Here is a 20,207-nt window from a genome sequence, read left to right on the forward strand (position 1 = left end):
TGGCCACATGTGGCCTTCTAGGTCCTTGGGTGTAGCTTTTTGATTGAGTCCAAGTTTTACAGAACAAATCCTTTTATTAAGGGGATTTATTCTGTGAAGTTTGGATTCAGTCAAAAGGGCTGCACTTGAGGACCTAGAGGGCCACATGTGGCCTCAAGGCCACATGTTTCACATCCCTGATCTAAGGGAAATGGATGAATATTTACAAAAATATAAACTGCTGAGATTAACAAAAGAGGAAATAAGTTACTTAAGTAACTCTATCAGAAAAAGAAATTGAATAAGCCATAAATGAGTGCCCTAAGAAAAACTCCAGGACCAGATGGGTTTACAAGTGAATTTTATCAAACTTAAGGAAGAATTAATTCCAATACTATATAAACTATTTCAGAAAACAGTCAAAAAAGAAGTTCTATATCAAATTCCTTTTTACAACACAAATATGGGGCTGATGCATAAATCAGGAAGAGCAAAAACAGAGAAAGAAAACTATAAGTCAATTTCCCTAATGAATTATTGATGGAAACATTTTAAATAAAATATTAGCAAGGCTATTACAGCAATATATCACAAGATCATACACTATGAGCAGTGGGATTTATACCAGAAATTAAGGGCTGGGTTAATATTAGGGAAACCTAGCATAATTGACTATATCAATAATAAAAACAAAACTCATGTGATTATCTTAAAAAATGCAGAAAAAACTTTTGACAAAATTGAACACTCATTCCTATTAACACTAGAAAGTATAGAGTAAATGGGACTTTCCTTAAAATAATTAGTATCTTTCTAAAACCATCAGTAAGCTTGATAAATAGTGGGGGTAAACTAGAAGCCTTCTCAATAAGATCAGAGATAAAGCAAGGATGCCCATAATCACCATTATTATTCAATATTATTCTAGAAATATTAGCTATAGCAATAAGACAGGAAAAAGAAATTGAGGGAATTGGAATTGGCAATGAGGAAACAAAACCATCACTCTTTACAATCCAAGTGATAGTATACTTAGAAAATCAACTAAAATCTAGTTGAAATAATTTACAACTTCAGTAAAGTTGCAGGATAAAAAATAAACCCTCATAAATCATCAGCATTTCTACATATTACTGACAAAGTCCAACAGGAAGAGATAGAAAGAGAACTTCCATTTAAAATAACTGCAAACAATATAAAATACTTGGGAATCTACCTCCAAGTTATGTGAACACAATTATAAAACACTTTTCACATGAAGTCAGATCCAAACAATTGGAAAAATATTAATTGCTCATGTGTAGGCTGAGGCATAATAAAAAATGATGATTCTAACTAAATTAATTTACATATTCAGTGCCATGCATATCAAACTATCCAAAATTTATTTTATAGAGCTAGAAAAATAACAAAATTCCTCTGGAAGAACAAAAGGTAAAGAATATCAAGGGAATCAATGAAAAAATGTAAAGGAAGTTGGCCTAGCAGATTTCAAACCATATTACAAAGCTGTAATTATCAAAACAATCTGATACTGGCCAAGAAACCGTGTGGTGGATCAGTGGAATAGATTAGATACATAATACACAGTAGTAAATGACTATAATAATTTAGTGTTTGATAAATCCAAAGATCCAAGCTTTTGTGGTAATAACTCACTATTTGACAAAAATTGCTGGGAAACTGGAAAGCAGTTTGGCAGAAACTAAGCATAGATCAGCATCTCACACTGTATACTAAGATCAGGTCAAAATGGGTACGTTATTTAGACAAAAAGGGTGATATAAGCAAATTAGGAAAGCATGGAAAATTTTACCTCTCATCTAAGGATAAGGGATGAATGTATGCCCAAACAAGAGGTAGAGAGAATTATGGGATGTAAAATGACTAATTTTGATTACATTATATTAAAAAGCTTTTGCACAAACAAAACCAATGAAACCAAAATTAGAAGGAAAGCAGGAAACTGGAGAAAACATTTTTACAGCAAGTTTTCCTGATAAAGTCCTCATTTCTCAAATATGTAGAGAACTGAGTCAAATTTATAAGAATATGATTCATTCCTCATTTGATGAAGGGTCACAGATATGACCAGGCAATTTTCAGACAAAGAAATCAACTTTACCTATAGTTATACAAAAATGCTCTAAATCACTATTGATTAGAAAAATGCAAAGTAAAACAACTCTGAGGTACTACCTCACATCTATCAGATTGGTTAATATGACAGAAAAGGAAAATGACAAATGCTGTTGGGTATGTGGAAAAATTGGGACACTCATGCACTGTTGGAATTGTGAACTGATCCAACCATTCTGGAGAGCAATTTGGAACTATGTCCAGAGGGCTATAAAAGTGTGTATACCCACTGAACCAGAAATATCATTACTAGATCTGTATCCCAAAGAGATCAAAGGAAAAGGAATTATATGTACAGAAATATTTATAGCAACTCTTTTTGTGGTGGCAAAGAATTGGAAATTTAGGGGATGTCCATCAACTGGGAAATGTATGAACAAGTTGTGGCATATGATTATGATGAATTCTATTATGTTTTAAGAAGTCATGAGTAGGAGGCTTTCAGAAATACTTAGGAAGACTTATATGAACTGATGCAAAGTGAAGTGAGCAGGAGAATATTGTACACAGTAACAGCAATATTGTAAGGAGGATCAGCTGTGAATGACTTAGCTATTTTCAGCAATACAATGATCCAAGGCAATTACAAAAGACTTATAATGAAAAATGCCATCCACCTCCAGAGAAAGAACTTATGGAGTCTGCACATCAAAGCATACCTTTTTTTAACTTTGTTTTTATTTATTTATTTTTGGTCTGTGTTTTCTTTTGCAACATGGCTAATATAGAAATATGTTTTGCATGACTGCAAATGTATAATTCATACCAAATTTCTTGCCTTCTCAAAGTGAGAGGAAGGGAAAGAATTTGGAACTCACAATTTAACAAAAATGAATTAAATTTTTTTTACATAAATAATTGAGGAAAAAATAAAACAAGAGAAAAAAAATCTATAAAACTGCTATATTTACTGGGAAATTTATATGGAAGATAGACTCCAGGCATATAGAACAATTCCATAGGAAGTAGGAACTTTTTTGTAATCAAAATTTTACCTGCAGACTTATTTGGGCTTTTAAAAATTGTTTTCTGGAGAAATCATCTTCTGCCTCTGTTTTGAAAATTCAGTTGTTTCTTCTGTTTAATTTAGTCAGAAGAAATAACTGGACTTTCAAAACAGAGAAAGGTGATGTACTGGGAGAGTACTGAGGGACTGGAGGTACAGGTGAAGATGAAAAATAGGCTGAGAAGGGTTAAGACAGAGAGTGCTATACACTGTGGTAGTTGATGGGATGCAGAATTAAAAGCGAAACAGTTGTTTTCCTTTTCAGAGCTTATATTCTATTAGGTAGGGCCATGGAAACAACATCTATAAGCATGTCATATCCAAAATGTGTACAAAATAAATATATATTGTTTTGTTGGGTAGGGTACCAGCAATGAGACCTTCTTTATTTATATAAAGATTTTATGTAGAAGGTCTTTGAAGTGACTTTTGCAGGAAAAAAAGATTCTAAGAAGCACAGAGGAGATAGGAATACATTTGAGGTATAAGGCAGAGAGGAAAGAGATGGCATGTCATGTGTGGGGAACAGCATGAAGATTATATATGTCTCAGCCACAGAGCACAAGAAAGGGAGTTCTATTATAAGATGGTTGTCAGGTTGGGAGGGCTTTAAAAGCTAAACAAAGGTATTTATAGTTGATCCTTAAAGGCAATAGGGATCCATTAGAGTTTATTAAATAGGCAGGGACGTAATCAGATCTTCACTTTAGCAACTAGAAGCAGGATGGATTGGAGTGGGGTGAGCTTTGAAGCAAGGAGATCAATCAAGAGACAGTTGTAGTTCAGACAAGAGATAATGAGGACTTGGATTATGGTAGTAGCCACAGAGAGTTGCTGTGGATGTAAAAATGACAAGACTTAGCAACCTATTGGATATGTGAGGAAAAGAGTAGAGCAGGTGTGGGGAACCTATGACCTTGAGGCCACATGTGGCCCTCTAGGTCCTCAAATGCAGCCCTTTGACTGAACCCAAACTTCACAGAACAAATCCCCTTAATAAAAGGATTTGTTCTTTAAAACTTGGATTCAGTCAAAAGGCCACACCCAAGGACCCAGAAGGCCACATGTGGCCTTGAGGCTGCAGGTTCCCCACCCCTGGTAGAGGTTATGGAATAATACTGAGATTTCAAGTTTAATAAGAGGGATGGTTGGGCAAAGAACAGAAATAAAAATAGGGAAGTTTGGTAGAAGGCTGGGTTTGAGGGGAGAGATAATGAGTTCTAATTTGAACATGGTGAGTTTGAGATGCCTATGGGATGTTGTTTAGAATGTCTAATAGGCAGTTAGAGCTACACAGCTGTTTAGGAGAAATACTAGGGATCTGTATCTATATCTGTTTCCACATATCAGTCATTTATATAGTGATGATTAGAGTCATGGGAGCTAGTGAAATCACTAAGTGAAGAGAAGAGGGTACAGGACTGAGCCTTGGGGTACATTCACAGTTAGGGGGCGTGATACAAATGGTGAACCAGCAAGAGACTGAGAAGTGGTCAGAGATGTGGGAGGAGAGAGAGAGAGAGAGACAGAGACAGAGAGAGACAGAGACAGAGAATGAGAAAAAGTAAAAGAAAAAGAGAGAGAATGAGAGAAAGAGATGGAGAGACGGAGAGAGAGAGAGGGAGATCGTGAAAATGCAGGAAAGGGAGAGTAGCCAGGACCAGAAGGCAATTTGGTGTCAAATACTGCAGAAAGGACAAAAATGTTGAAGACTGAGAAAAGGTCATCAGATTTGGCAATTAAGAAACCATTAGTAACTTTGAAGAGAATATATTCAATTGAATGATGAGGTCAAAAGTCAGATTCCAGAGAATTCAGGAGTGAGTAAGAGAAGAGGAAATGGAGGCAAGGAGTATAGATAGCTTTTTTTAGCAGTTTGGTTGTGATATTGAGCAAAGACATCGGATAATAGCTTCAGGGGATTACATGGTCTAGTGAGGATTTTTAATACAAGAAGTTTTGTTATTACAGAAGGAGCTAATAGAGAGGGAGAGATTGAATGAATATTAGAGAGAGGGGATCATAGTGGGGGCAGCCTTCAAGAGAAGATGGGAGAGGACAGGATCAAGGTTAAAATGCAGAGAACAAGAGCAAAGGAAATTTCTTCATCAGAGATTGAAATAAAGGAGGGGAAAATATCTATCAAGGGATATCAAAATGCTATCAAGGGATTTTGAGATGTAGAAAAGGGGGAGAAAATGAGCTCATGAAGAATGGTCTGTATTTTCTCATTAAATAATGAGTTGTTCTCAGTCCTGAGGGTGGGGAAAGGGGTGATGTGGCAGGCTTGAGAAGAGAAGGTTTGGAATCTCTGTGGTGAGTGATAGAGAATTGATTAGGTAGTAGTAAAAGAATTGCCTTGCCATGGTGAGTGCCCAGTTGAGATAGCAAATATAAATTTGTAGAGGACCCTGTCAGTTTGATGACATGACATCCCCTAGTTCTATTCAGCAGCTGGTGAGTAGGAGCAGAGCTGCCGGATGATTGGAGGGATCCAGGGTTCCAGTCTGGAAAGGTGCAAACACTGACCAAATAAGGGGGGGCAAGTGTTTTGAGAATAGAGGACAGTGTAGAGTTAAACTGGTTAACTATAGGGTGAAGGCTAGGAAGAGAAGAATATGAGTTGGAAAAAGGTGGTGTACTGGGAGAGTACTGAGGGATTGGAGGTACAGGTGAAGATGTAAAATAGGCTGAGAAGGGTTAAGACAGAGTGATGTGACAGGAGGTAACAATATTGATTAAAGATGGCTTGTTCTGACATTCCAGTATTTTTAGAAAAGTTTCTGTAATAAGCTGAGATACTTGTAAAGACAAACTCTGTATCAGACGTCAAGCGTGTGCTTGATTTGTTATGCGTGCTTGTGGTTAAAAAGACTACAGAATGAAAATTACTAGTTCTCCCTAGACTTAGCTAAAGAAGGTGTAATCAAAAGGTATGGAAAGGGAGGAGAATCTTAGACCAGTTAGATTAAATAAATCCCTACTCTGACATTTATGGGCTGTGTGACTGTGAACAGTTTTTCAGCTGTGAAATGAGGGTACTTACAACCACTCTCCCTGGGCTATGAGGAAAGAGCTTTGCAAACCTTTAAAGTGCTTTTTAACTGTGAGCTTTTAATAAGTAAAAAATACCATAAAGAGGAAGTCAGAAGGCTTCTTCTGATAGGCCATCATGCCACTTATAAACAGAAACACTGACTATTTTTCCTCTGTTTTCTTATACCCTATGAATAGGGCACTAGAGAAGAATTATTGTCTCTTTTCTCTCTTTTTTTTTCTTGTTTGGGCTTAGAGAAAGATTGGGAAAGTGAAGTAGAAAGAAAGCTAAGCATCATCAGCTCAGGTCTAATAAAAACCAACCAACCAACACAACACTGTCAGTAGGAGACAGTTAAAGCCACTGGCCGCAAAAGGACCTTGTGAAGTAAAAATCTATGGTTTTTGTCCAAAATTGAAGGGGGAATTAGAAGAAAGAATTCCAAACAAACTTTTATATAACCAGGACTAGACTGAACTGTGAGTGAAATAAACATTAGTGAGAGAGGCACCAAATTGTACTTAAATGCTGATTTAAATCAACTGTAATTGTGAACTATTTTCAAATGTAGTGTTCTTTATATATGCTTGCATATATTTAGCTTTTTTATGATGAGCAGCTAGATTTTCAGTAAAAAAAAAAAGACATAAGTAGACTTTGTTTGGACTACCAACTTAGCTGATGATGGCACAACTTATATTTCAGAATAATATTCTCCTAGATTCTAGGAGGATATTGAGTTTGCAAAACCAAACATATAAAGCAACAGAACCAAATGTTCTACTTTATTCCTTTTCCTAAAATATCATGATGAGTTACTTTTAACTTAAAAGGTAACTCAGGGATATATTCATTGCAGCAGAGTAAGAATATTGCACACCGGAAAAGTTTTGCTTTAGCCTCAAACTCATCTCCTCAACAGTCAGAAAAGGGTCATCTTTTGCAAGTTCTTCTCTGTCCTTTCGTTCATTAAAAATGGGCTGAGTACTTTTTTTATCCAAAATAATTCCAACTGTTTGGCAAAAAACAAAAAGGAACCTTAAAAATATTTTCCACACTAAAGACTGTCTTGGATTTAGCTTTTTTTGAGAAAGAAAAAAAGAAGTACTTTTGATGGAGGAGTAGAGTTTGCACTTTATTCAACTATTTTTTTTGTTTTGTAGCCAAAAAATCAAAATCATTAATGTAAAGTGTGGCTTTTGAATACAATATAACCAATGACAAAATGGTATTTCCAGAATCAGTATTCAGGGCTTAAATTTAAGACATAATTGATCTCTTTCCAGGATTTTTTTTATAGCCATACAATTTGTAGTTCTGACTTACACACTGAAAAGCTGACCCTTCTAACTTCAACTTGCTGCAATATAAAAATAGTACCATAGGACATAAGCAAAATCTCCTAAACCAATTTTTTCAGGATGATTCTCTATGAAAGTTTATATACATAAGGAAAACAGGAATCAAATGTAAACTTTCCTAATATCTTGGATATCAAAAGCAAGGGTCGAACCTTTTTGCAATAAACAAAGAATCTCAGATATCTGAGCCAGAAGGGCCTTGAGAGAACCTCTTCAGGGTTTCTTAACTCTTTCTGTGTCATGAACTTTTTCAGTGGACTGATGAAACCTCTTTTCAGAAAAATGTTTTTAAATGCATAAAACAAAATATCTAAATTTAAACAGAAATCAATTATATTAAAAACCAACTTCACAGACCCTCTCTCCACCACCCCCCCGGTCAACAGCCTTTATTTCAGTTCAGTACTTTCATTTTATACATGAGGAAACTGAGCCCCAAATACTCTACAGTCATTTTCCCAAGGTTCCAGAAGCTGGACTAAAACTCCAAATTTTTAATTCATAGGTTCCTTCCTTTTTAATCAGTCAACAACCATTTATTAAGCACTTAATATTTCCCAGGCTTGGTGCTAATCACTGGGGGAGACAATGTACAAACAACTCTGTAGCATAATACATAATAATATCATTACTGTATAACAATATGGAACCAGCACTATGGGCACCAGATTGTTTTAAAGCCTACTTGACAGCAGTAAAGATGATGAAGGAAGAGAAGAATGAATAATTAAGTAGATTTAAAATAATAAAAAGAAACCTATCCTGGAAAAAAAGTTTCTTTTAATATTATTATATAGAAGTTAGAATAGTTTTCTGGACATTTAGGCTATATTTATTGAGTTCCCAGAAAGTACATGGTACTCAGTCTTAGATTCTTTAATTTGTATCTTGAGGTCACTCCTCTCTGCTGACTCAAGGAATGGGACTTTGGAGAGTATCATTAGATTTGGATGCTATTCTTGGGTTGGTTGTGAGTCACTTTAAGAAACTGATAATGTCTTTCAAGTTCTTTACCACATTGTCTTCAATAGTGAGATGTCATCTACTTATACCATAGAAATATTGCAAAAATTATGGAACTATTAATTATGAAGTGTTTTGTAATCCTTAGAAGGTAATAGAAAATGCAGAATATTTTTTCCTTTCATATAAATAGAGATGTCAGATTTTAAAGCATTGTCATAAGGGATGAACCCTGAGGAAAGTTTTAAGTTGAGTTGGCTTAATTTTCAGCATTTAAGACTTGCCTAAGATTCTTTACACAGTTCCTTGTTCCTAAAACCATTTGTTTTAAGCTAAATATAAGCAAGCATATATAAAGAACACTACATTTGAAAATAGTTCACAATTACAGTTGATTTAAATCAGCATTAAGTTTTAAGACTTGTATAAAGAAACAGTCTATAAAGTTAAATTAAAGATCCTCTTCCATCGGCAAAGGAGTAATTATTCATTTAGTCTGGAAAATCTCTACTTTATTGGTTCTGTGTATGACACAGGGGCAGCCAGGTGGTATAGTGGATAGAGTGCCAGGCCAGGAGTTGGGAAGACCAGAGTTCAAATCCAGCCACAGACACGTGCTAGCTGTAGTCACTGAACCCTGTTTGCCTCAGTTTCCTCTCCTGTAAAATGAGCTGGTGAAGGAAATGGCAAAACTACTCTATTGTCTTTGCCAAGAAAACCCCAAATGAGGTCTCTAAGAGTTGGACACAATTGAAATGACTGAAGAACAAGGGAAAATAAAGGGTGATGGGATTTATATAGTGGGTACAGGCTAGACTGCCAAATAGCCAGATTCAGCTCTCTCCAGATTTGTGCCCAATTTTTGATTCAATCAGGACTCCTGTTTATGAGACATAGCTAGCTAGGTTTGTTACTTTAAATAAGGAGGCAAGGACCTACCTTTGACCATTCCGATGCCTCCCAGATGGAAAGGCAGTCACGGCCTTCACAACTTTGAACTGCTGTTGGTTTGTGGCTGAGGCAGTAGAGGTCTCTGGTGTTAACATAGGTACCATTCTGCAATTGATAAACACAAGTCACCTCCCGGTGCTGAATCCCTTTATCACAGGTTGCTGAGCAGGCACTCCAATGCCCTGTCATCCACCTGCACAGAGAAAAAGACAAACAACATGAGAGATTACAGGCTATAACGTTAGCTCTGGGGTCCTTCCAAACAGCATTGAAAGAAGCATGGGGGAGTGGATATAGTAAATGCAGATCAGTCTTTAGAATCTTCTTAGGACACAGGCCCTGGTGAGGATGAATTATCAGGTCTTTAATCTAGAATTTTATGAATTTGCTCACTTCCGTAATATTCCCACAAGCTAAGTTTTGGTACCATCTCTTATAAATTCCAGGGGACGTGGAAGGGCGGAGGTGGAAGAGGAGAACCAGGAATATGCAACTTGGTGAGGTAAACACAACGAATCTAGTGTGTTTATATAGGCCATCTCGTCCAAAGCTCCTGACTGATGCAGGAATCCCTTTCATAACTTCTTGACAGATGGCCATGTGCTTGAATATTTCTAATGAAGAGGAACTCCCTACTTTGCAAGGCAACCCATTTTACTCTTGGACAGCTCTAACTATAATCACATTTTCTTCAAATTGAGCCAAAATCCGCTGTCCTATAAATTCCACCTGTTTCTGTCTTGGATCACTTGGGATAAGAAATAGACCTGTGTTTGGATTATTTCAGGGCATGAATGCATGTGGATATCCTCTCTACTAATAACATAGGTTGATCTTCAAATGACTTGATCATGGTCACATGGCCAGTAGATGTCAGAGGGAGAATTTGAACCGAGAACTTCCTGGCTTTGAGGATGCCGCATTGCCTCTCCTCTGGTTCAGTACAGAATAAATTTACTCTCTGCTTCATATGACAGCCCTTGAATAGACAGACATTATGTGCTTTCCCTTCCCTGGGTTTTCTATTTTTCAGTATTGCCCATAGTTTCTTTGTCTGCAGATCCCAAAATGTGTATTAGAAGGGTCCTCACAGGCTTTCTAGTCATATCCATTCCTACAGAGGAATGCCCTTCACAATATACCTGAAAAGTGATCACCTCACTTTTGTGTGAAGACTTGAGTGAGGAGGGCCCAGGCAATTCAGTTTACTTCTAGACATATGTACAAGTCAGCATGTTTATAACTGCCTCTCTGTAACTTCTCCCCAGTGTTCCTTGTTCTGTCCTCTTCCAAAAGAAGATATCTAAAACTGCCTCCATATGATAATCCTTCAAATATATGATTGCTATGAAATCAATAATTTCATAGCAGAAATTATATGCCTCTCCACCCTAGTAGATTGTTTTAAAAAATTCTTTTCTCTAGGCTAAACATTTGAGTTTCTTCAACTGAACCTTGAGAGGTGTGGTGGCAAGGTTCTTAACCATCCTAGTGATCTTTTTCATAATGGTCTTTAGCTTATCAATGTCCTTCCTTAAAAAATGGCACCCAGAACTGAACACAGTGCTCTAGATATGTTCTTAGTAGAGCAGAGTATAGCAGAATTATCACTTTCCTTATTCTGTACTTTTTTGCTTCTCTTAATACAGCTCTCCAGAGCATTAGTTTTTTTTGGCTATCATGTCTTATATTGAGCTTGCAGTCCGCTAAACCCTCCAGATATTTATATTTCAAATTACTTTAAATTACATAAAGTCTAATCCACTTGTGGAAAATGGAAAACTATGCCTAGTAACGTGCCTTGCCAAAAAATGAGGCACTGAGTAAATGAAAACTCTTGAAGAAGTCAAAGGATGATAAGTCAGATACTTTGTGCTTAAATTGTACAAAGCAAAGCATTTTGGAAGTAGATAAAAACAGCATGGTGAGCAATAATGGAGGGCAAAGAAAAAAAGAAAAGATCTAATACAGATGAATAAGTAAGTCATTGAAAGGGAAACAGTAAGACGGGCACTGTGTAGTATCAAGAGACCTTCAGGGCCTAGAGCTGCTAAAGCAATAAACAAAGCTCTTAGAATAGCCAAGAAGTGAAAGGAAGAATGTTTCTTGAAACAAAAATTTAAAAAAAGTACTTAGAATCATAGAAATTTTAGAATTATAAGTGATCTTAGAGGCTGTCTAGTTCAGTTGCTTCATTTTACAGATAAGGAAACTAATGTCCTTCCCAAGGGGTGATATGATCAGATAGAAATGAGACCCTAAAAGATAATTGAAAGGTGAAGATTTATCACTTTGAAGAGTTTCAGGAGCCATATTATCTTTCTCTAAGACTATATTTTCATAAAAGCTTATTTTCCATCATTTTCAAATTCTGGAATTTTTTGAAAGACCCTAACATTTTACATTGTAGAAGAAATGTATTTTAGTTCCAATTCCAACACTTTATTAGTCATACCAGAAATAATATCAGTTGTTTCTTTCTTTCTTTTTTTTTTTTGGTGAGGCAATTGGGTTAAAGTGACTTGCCCAGAGTCACACAGCTAGTAAGTGTTATGTGTCTGAGGCTGGATTTGAACTCGGGTCCTCCTGACTCCAGGGCTGGTACTCTATCCACTACACCACCTAGTTGTCCCCTCAGTTGTTTCTTATATGACATAATTGCAAAGTTCCTCTTAAACTTTGGTACCCAGGGTAGAGAACAGTATTATATCTATGATATGATCAGTATGTAGTATAACACTATTACCTTTAATATTGCAGATATACTTCTATTAATATAGTCTACATTTTGTTTAGTAGCCATTACCAGACATTTTTACAAATTTGGGGTTAACTAAAGTTTATTTCCCCTACATGATTTGTGGTCAAGATGTAGCCTCTCTATTCTATATTTGTACAGTTGACTTTTTGAACCTATGTGACAAGAACTTATATTTATAACCATTAAATTTAATCTTGTTGGGTTCTGTACATAATTTCAGGCTGTTGAGACAAATTTTAAAAATATGAATTTAAGGGACAGTTAGGTGGCACGGTGTACATAGAGCGCCGGCCCTGGATTCAGGAGGACCTGAGTTCAAATCTAGACTCAGACACATAACACTTACTAGCTGTGTGACCCTGGGCAAGTCACTTAACCCCATTGCCTAGCCAAAAAAAATAAAAATAAAAATATGAATTTAATTGACTAGAACTTTGGATACAAAAGCAGCATTCAGGAAGGTGAATAGTAAGACAAATTTATTTGTACTCATACTACAAGTTTGGAGAACCAGAGAGTTGTTATTTTGTAATCTGTTATAACAGCAAATCTGTCCCAAAGCATGAAAAATTAGATTTCTTGGATGATTATGTGTGTAAAATGGGGCATTGGAAGACATAAAGTTTAATTTTATGGCTCTGCATGTTATAGTCTCTTCTATAAAAATAATTTAAAAATTTTAGGAGTTAAATTTATCCCCTTGAGTTAGTTTTATTTTCCATAATCACCATTTACTTAGTACCTTCCCAGAAAAAAATCTTCTTGGTCTTTCAGATATCAGGTTATCATCATCATCATTAATAATAATAATTATTGTCATTTCACAGTTATGTAGTGTAGTGCCTTTACTCTTGTGAAGAGGAGGGGTTTTACATAGTATGACATGATGGAAAGGAATCCTCCCATCATTGCTTCCTGACTTCCAGTAAAGGAACTTTTAATCCATTGTAATTTCCCTTATCCTTGCTGCCCATAACCTCATAAAGGAATAGGACATAGCCAAAAACATTTGTAGATATATGTTAAACCTATTTATGGCTGTGCTCACTAACTGGGCTAATCTCTGCCAATTCTTCTCTAATATACCCTACTGGAACTATGAATAGGAACTATTTCTGCACTCCTCTCTTTGAGCTCCAGAAAAGTAAGTCCTTTTTGAGACTGACCTTCTGCAATTGTTTCACAATAGTCACAGGCATTTAACAAACAGTATTAGGTTGATTTTCATATGATTGTCAGGCACTTTACCCATACCTCGTCATTCTGGCTTTATAAATACACCTTAGCACTATCAGTTCAGTACTACGATACTGGTATCTGACAGACATTGTTTGCATTTACCCTAGAGAACAGTCACAGCTGTTGGTATTTTGCACTCTAGATACACCACTTGTACAACTGGAATATGAAGACAATTAAAAGATACCCCAAACAGCCAGACATGATATTCTGGTTGAGAATGACCGAGATGAGACTTTCTTTGTATAAATTAAACTCAAGCAACATCTATCAAGGTATTTCCTGCAGTTGGTCAGCGTGTTATAGTCTTACTAATGATATGAATTCCTGGATAAAGAGAAGAGAAGAATAATGTGTTTGTGTGAACCTTTACCATTCTGCCCTTCTAGCAGAATGGACCTCTTTGTTGGCATTTGTGAGAGTGATTATCTAAATAACAGCAACTACTCATATTTCTACAGTGCTTTACAAGAGGCTTTCTGCTCAACACTCATGTGATACAAGCTGATGCACATTTTATAGATGAGAAAACCAAGGTTCAATGATTTACTCAGTTTCACACAGGTAATAAATGTGAGCGCCAGGACTGGAACCTGCTTCTCCCAAGGTGATATATGTATGATGTAACAAAATCCATGTGCTAGCAAGGTATTCCCTAACACCTGAGGTTACTAAATATTTTAATTAAAATTAATTTAGTAAAATGACTAAAATGTTCATACCCTTTGACCCAGAGAGTCCACTGCTGGGCATATACTTCCTTGACATCGACAAAAAGACATGCTCTATGTATACCAAAATATTGCACCATCCTTTTGTGAGAGCAAAGATGATAAAAAAAAATTGGGGAGTGGCTAAATGACTTGTGGCATGTGGCTAGAATGGAATATTAGTATGCTGTAATAAATGATGAACACAAACATGGAGAGATTTACAGGAACTGATGTAGGATTAAGTAAGCAAAACATGGAAAACAATGTAAATCATGATTACAACAATATAAATAGAAAGAACAACCACAAAACAATAGAAATAAATGTTGCAAAATTATAAAGAAACAAGCTTGGTTCTGAGGAAGACATGAAAAAACACTACCCCATATTCCTTTGCAGAGGTCTACGGATGTAGAATATAATAGTCTTAAACCAGCTTAAATTATGAGGATCATTTATACAAGGGCTGAAATGAAGTTTACTTTTCACTTAGCATGTTATTTCTTCATGGTCAGTATAAGTTTACCAACACCAGTAACTATAGAAGGAAAGCAATCCCTGCTTCCTCACTCTGTACAACTGTTTTTCATGTCCTTTATAGATCCTCCATTGGAAGTCCACCTAATATTGTTTCTCCTAATTCTTTTAACATTATGAGGGTACCAATATTGCACTTATCTCAGATCTACATACCCATTCTAAGCCTATCATCTCCAGAGCTATAGTCATTTATCACAAACTACCTAACAAACATTTCTAACTGGATTTCCCAGGGGTTTCTCAAACTCTCGATGTCCAAAACAATTTACGATTTTTACTCTGAGGCCCAGCCGTCTTTGAAATTCCTTTATGTGTGTTTAAGGCACCACCATTCTTCTGATGACCCATATATGCTCCTTTGGTGTTATCCTTGACTCCTCAATCTCAAGTCACCCGGCTTATCCAACAACTTGCTGAATCTTGTTTCTGCCTCTCAAGTGTCTCTTGCCATTCACATGGCCATTACTTCCTGTCCTCCTCTTCATGTATACAACCACCAGCCCCTCACCACCTCTTGTCTGGACCATTGTAATAGGCTATGAATTGTTTTCACTGCTTTGGGTGTTCCCACTCCCTTCCAATATGCACACAGCCTCCAAGGTGATTTTCTTCAAGAGCAGGCCTGACTAGGTCACTTTCTTTCTCAACAAATTCCAGTGACTCCTTATTACTTCTGGGACCACATGTAGACTTCTCTGCTCTTGCAATCTGTTCCCACCGAATCTTCCCAGCATTATTATATCTGATTCTCCTTTATACGCACTACTGCCTAGACCTCCTGGTCTTTTTGCTGTTGTTCTCACATGACATTCCATCTCTCATCTCTTCCCTTGTGCCTTCTCAACTCTAGCTCAGAATCCCTAGTTTCCTTTAAGGTTCAGTCAAAGGCCACCTTCTACATGAAGCCTTTCTGGATTCTTCTAACTGCTACTTCCTTCTCCCCAATATGTACCTTTTGTCTCCCCTGCTTGATTGTAAGCATCTTCAGGGCCAGGACTGTATTACTTTTGTTGTTGTATCTCTAGTGCCTAGCATGCTGCATGGTGCATAGTATGCTTAAAAAATGCTTGTTGACTGATTAGTGGCTCAGTAGACAGAGTACTGCACTTGCCATCAGGAAGATCCGAGTTCTAATTCTGCTTCAGACACTTAGCTAACTATATCATACTAGGCAAGTTACCTGTAGGATAAAGGGACTTAGTGATCTCTAAAGTGCCTTTCTAAATCTATGATCCTAGGATCTATTTCTTTTTTTTTTTATTCTCAAAGAATTTACTTTCCAAAGGAGGCTCAGATAAGGCATTTTCTATTTATCCCTATAAATTATATCTTGTTTTATTTAACCCACAATACTGTTTTTTTTTCCTTCCCAGGTTTTTTTTATTTAATTTTTTAAACTTTAATTCCCATTTTTTTTAATTTTTAAAAATTTATTTGTTTTGTTTTAATCAACCATCACTTCCATAAGCTTTTGAGATTTAAATTTTTCTCCCCCTCCCTCCCCACCTCCCTCTTCAAGACGGTGCACAATCTGATATAGGCTATACATATACATTCCTATTAAACATATTTTCACATTAGTGATGTTGTAAGTAAGATTTAGAACCAATAGGAGGAACCACCAGAAAGAGGAAACAAAACACAACAGAAGAAAAAAAATAGCAAATAGTATGCTTCGATCTGCTTTCAAACTCCATAGTTCTTTCTTTGGATGTGGATAGCATTTGCCATCATGAGGCCTTTGGAGATGTCTTAGATCCTTGTATTGCTGAGAAGAGCTAAGTCTATCAAAGTCATCAGACAACATGGCTGTTACTGTGTACAACGTTCTCCTGGTTCTGCTCACTTCACTCAGCATCAGACCATACAAGTCTTTCCAGGTTTTTCTGAAGTCTGCCTGTTCATCATTTCTTATAGCACAATAGTATTCCACTGATCTATTTCTTTCTGTTCAGTTTTCATGTGTGTTTCTATATATCCACATGAATATGTGTGTGTATTTAAAAAATGTGTGTGTGTGTGAGAGAGTGTATGCATATGCACAAGCACCTGCGTGTGCACACACACACACTCATACAGATGGATGGGCAGAAAGCCAAACTTCTGCCTAAATTCCTAACTGGGAGCTCTGAGCAAATATGTTGTACTCCTTAACTTTTTGTTTAATATAAACTGCAGGGACCTGAGGGGGCCTTTATAGTGTCTCTAGGCTTAAAGTAAACTAATTAACATAGCTGGAGCTGTGGTTGATTACAGCTGGAGAGACAAAGGGGCTAGGGAAGAAAGGGCTATGACAACCAGCTGGTGTTATATATGAAAAACATTGTTTGGTGAATGTGTGGGAAGGGGAGGGCATAGAAAGAGAAAACAAAACTGTCATTGGCCTCATTTATATTTCTACTTGGAGGGAAATGAGGGTACATAGAAGCAGTTGAGATTGTCCCGATTAGCTAAAGGATGGATTGAAAGAGTCCACGCTTTTAATCACTTAATAGGATTAACATTTTCCAAGAAGGATCAAATACCACTAAGTTGCACTTAGCTTCTAAAATAAGTGCTGGTTTCCTTTCCCCTTGAGAGGGTGATGGATAAAGTGCTTCATATAAGATTTTAAGTTCACTTAAAAATATGAAAATAAGTAGTGACTTGGAAGCCATGGATTTGGAAATCATTCCACTGAGAAGAAAATCAACGACACAGAGGCTAGTCTCCTAAATTGGATTTGTTGCCAAAAGAACATGATAACAAAGGAATGGTAGAAACAACAAATTTGTGAGCCAACAGTTAACACCTCCTCCCCTCCTCCAGATGTTGCCTGCCATATGGCAAAACCTAGGAATCTTGGATTGACCTTACTTGAAAATACATAAATAGATCATTGGTAAACTGTCTTTATTTCATGTGGGATTAGTGTGGAAGATGGTGACTCAGAAGGCACAAATCCTGTATTGACTCTCTTTACCTTTTGCGTGGTAGACTCATATTGCAGGTCTTAAATTTTGCTCCTATCGTTACATTTTTGTTTCTCTGGAATCCATTTCTCGTTACCCTTGCTTCTCCCCTCCTCAACTCAAACTTATTTTTGCAGAAACCTTGTGCAGTGAGGATTTCATCTTGAAAGAGTGAAAGTAAGTTCCTAAATAGGACCAAAGGTTCATCTGTATTCTTCTATCTTATGGGAATAAGCCTCAATGAAAACTCTAGTGTAAATATTTTTCCAGTTAGCCCTGATGGGTATAAAAACCTTTTCCCTAGGGAAAATACTTTGAATTCATTCAAAGAAAGGGTAGGATCCCCCAGAATTAGGAAACCTATGATGAACTGTGGGAATCTTGAGGCTGAAACAGAATGTGCAGTGTTAATACTCCTTAGTTCTCTAGCTAAGGATGGCTGATTACCACCTGTTTCTGAACATCTTTGAAATAAACTTTGTTTTATTCTGCAGCCATAAGTTAGTCTTGTGTAATAGTTATTTCCTAAACCCTGTTATTGAAACCCAAACATGGATCAGCTTGCCTAGTCAAGTTAATAGAACTGGTAACCATTATGTCAAAATGGCACAGTAATGTAGCTTCCTACATAATAGTGCCAAGAAAAAACAGGGGTAAAGGTAATTAAAGTGAAGTACAAAAAGCATTTAAGGACCCCATGCATCACCTGCCTTTTTGGGGCAAGAGCCATAATTGCAGGCTTTTCATTTAGGTGGGGTGAAAGACATCTAGTCAGCTTTACCCCATGGATCCTTAAGCAAGAAGATGAAATTAATTTCCATTATTCTTTCTCTTTGCTTCTTCTCTCTATTTTTAAGATGTTTTACACATTTAAAAAAATCACACTTGGAACAGCTACATGGCACAGTGGATAGAACACTGCCCCTGGAGTCAGAAGGACCTGAGTCCAAATCCGATCCCAGACTAGACACTTGACACTTACTAACTGTGTGACCCTGGGCAAGTCACTTAACCCCAACTGTCTCACCCCCCCACACAAAAAAAATCACACTTATTGAAAAATGGAAAAGGAAAATGAGAATACAGGAAAGAACCAAGCAGAACTTTCTTAACATCCTCCAAACAACATTAAAATAACTCCTCAAATCAAATTTTGAAGGGGCACAGCTAACAAAAGGTCAGAGTGAGAATTTTTTTCCAGCCTAAGACAATCTTAGGAAGTCAGAAAGAGAGAATTTTGACACCAGGATGGGATCCAGCCTGGAGCATGGCAGCAGCACCAGCCCTGGGCATTGGAAGCAGCCACAACAGCAGCAGAAGCAGAAGATTCAGGAACTCTCAGCCCAGACATGGTAAGGGGGTCAGACAACTGGTCAGAAAGAGATTATAGGGGCCCTTTCACTGGTACTCACTGCAGCTGGCAGTAATTGGCAACTCTATTACTCATACACAATTCTGGGTCACAGTTCCAGGACAGAGAGGAGCACAGGTGATTGACCACAGGGCAGCAGGGGTTCCCATTGCAGTTCCACGGCAAAGAGAAACACTAGTGCTTATGGCTACAGGAGAGCAGGGACCTGGTCACAGTCCCAGGGTCAAGAGGAGTACTAACACGTGCAGCTACAGGGAAGCAGAGACCCTTCCTGAGTGAAGACCAGAGCACAGACCAGGTGAAAAGTGACCACACATCTCCCAGAATAATACCACATTGGAAGCACTAAAAACTTGCAGAACCCATGAAATAGCTCTGAAAACAGCAGCTCAAAAAGCCTGATGCTTGGGACAGTGCCTTCCTACCACCAGGTGAGCAGAACCCAATTTTAACATAAAGTTCAGAGTTAAGAAATATTCTGAAAAAGAACAAACAGCCAAAAAAGAACTTGACCATAAAAAGCTATTACTGTGGCAGGGAAGATCAAGAACAAACTCAGAAGAAGACAACAATGTGAAAACAACTATAAACAAAGTCTCAAAAAATGCTAATTGGACTCAAGCCCAAAAAGAATTCCTGAAAGAGTTAAACAAAGAGATTAAAAGAAAGAGGAAAAATTGGGAAAAGAAATGAGAGTGATGCAAGAACATTATGAAAAGAGAATTAACAGCTTGGTTAAAAAAAAGTACAAAAGTACTGAAGAAAACAAAACCTTAAAAAACCAGAATTGGCTAAATGGAAAAGGAAGTACAAAAGCTTGCTGAAGAAAATAATTCCTTAAAAATCAGAATTGGGCAAGTGGAAGCTAATGACTCCATAAGACATCAAGAAACAAGAAAACAAAGTCAAAAGAATGAAAAAAAATTGAAGAAAATGTGAAGAAAGATAATTTAAGAATTATTGGACTACCTGAAAGCCATGATCAAAGACAGAGCCTAACATCATATTTCAAGAAAAACTGTACTAATATCCTAGATCCAGAAGGAAAAAAAGAAATTGAAAGAATCCACTAATCACCTCCTGAAAGAGATCCCAAAATAAAAACACCCAGGAATATCATAGCCAAATTCCAGAATTCCAAGGTCAAGGAGAAAATATTACAAATAGCCAGAAAAAAACAATTCAAACACTGTGG

The 20,207-nt window shown here is 36.8% G+C and overlaps 1 protein-coding gene across 1 annotated transcript in view; it reads right to left on the reverse strand.

Moving 5' to 3' along the window:
* ADAMTS17 (ADAM metallopeptidase with thrombospondin type 1 motif 17) overlaps positions 1-20,207 on the reverse strand; it is a 471,203-nt gene that overhangs the window by 33,383 nt on the left and 417,613 nt on the right. Inside the window, exon 19 of the mRNA XM_027852040.1 lies at positions 9,425-9,629. Within this exon, the coding sequence (XP_027707841.1) occupies positions 9,425-9,629 (205 nt within the window). The remainder of the gene's footprint in view (positions 1-9,424; positions 9,630-20,207) is intronic.

This window comes from Vombatus ursinus, unplaced genomic scaffold, assembly GCF_900497805.2.
Source record: "Vombatus ursinus unplaced genomic scaffold, bare-nosed wombat genome assembly UNPS02009205.1, whole genome shotgun sequence".
NCBI lineage: Eukaryota > Metazoa > Chordata > Mammalia > Diprotodontia > Vombatidae > Vombatus > Vombatus ursinus.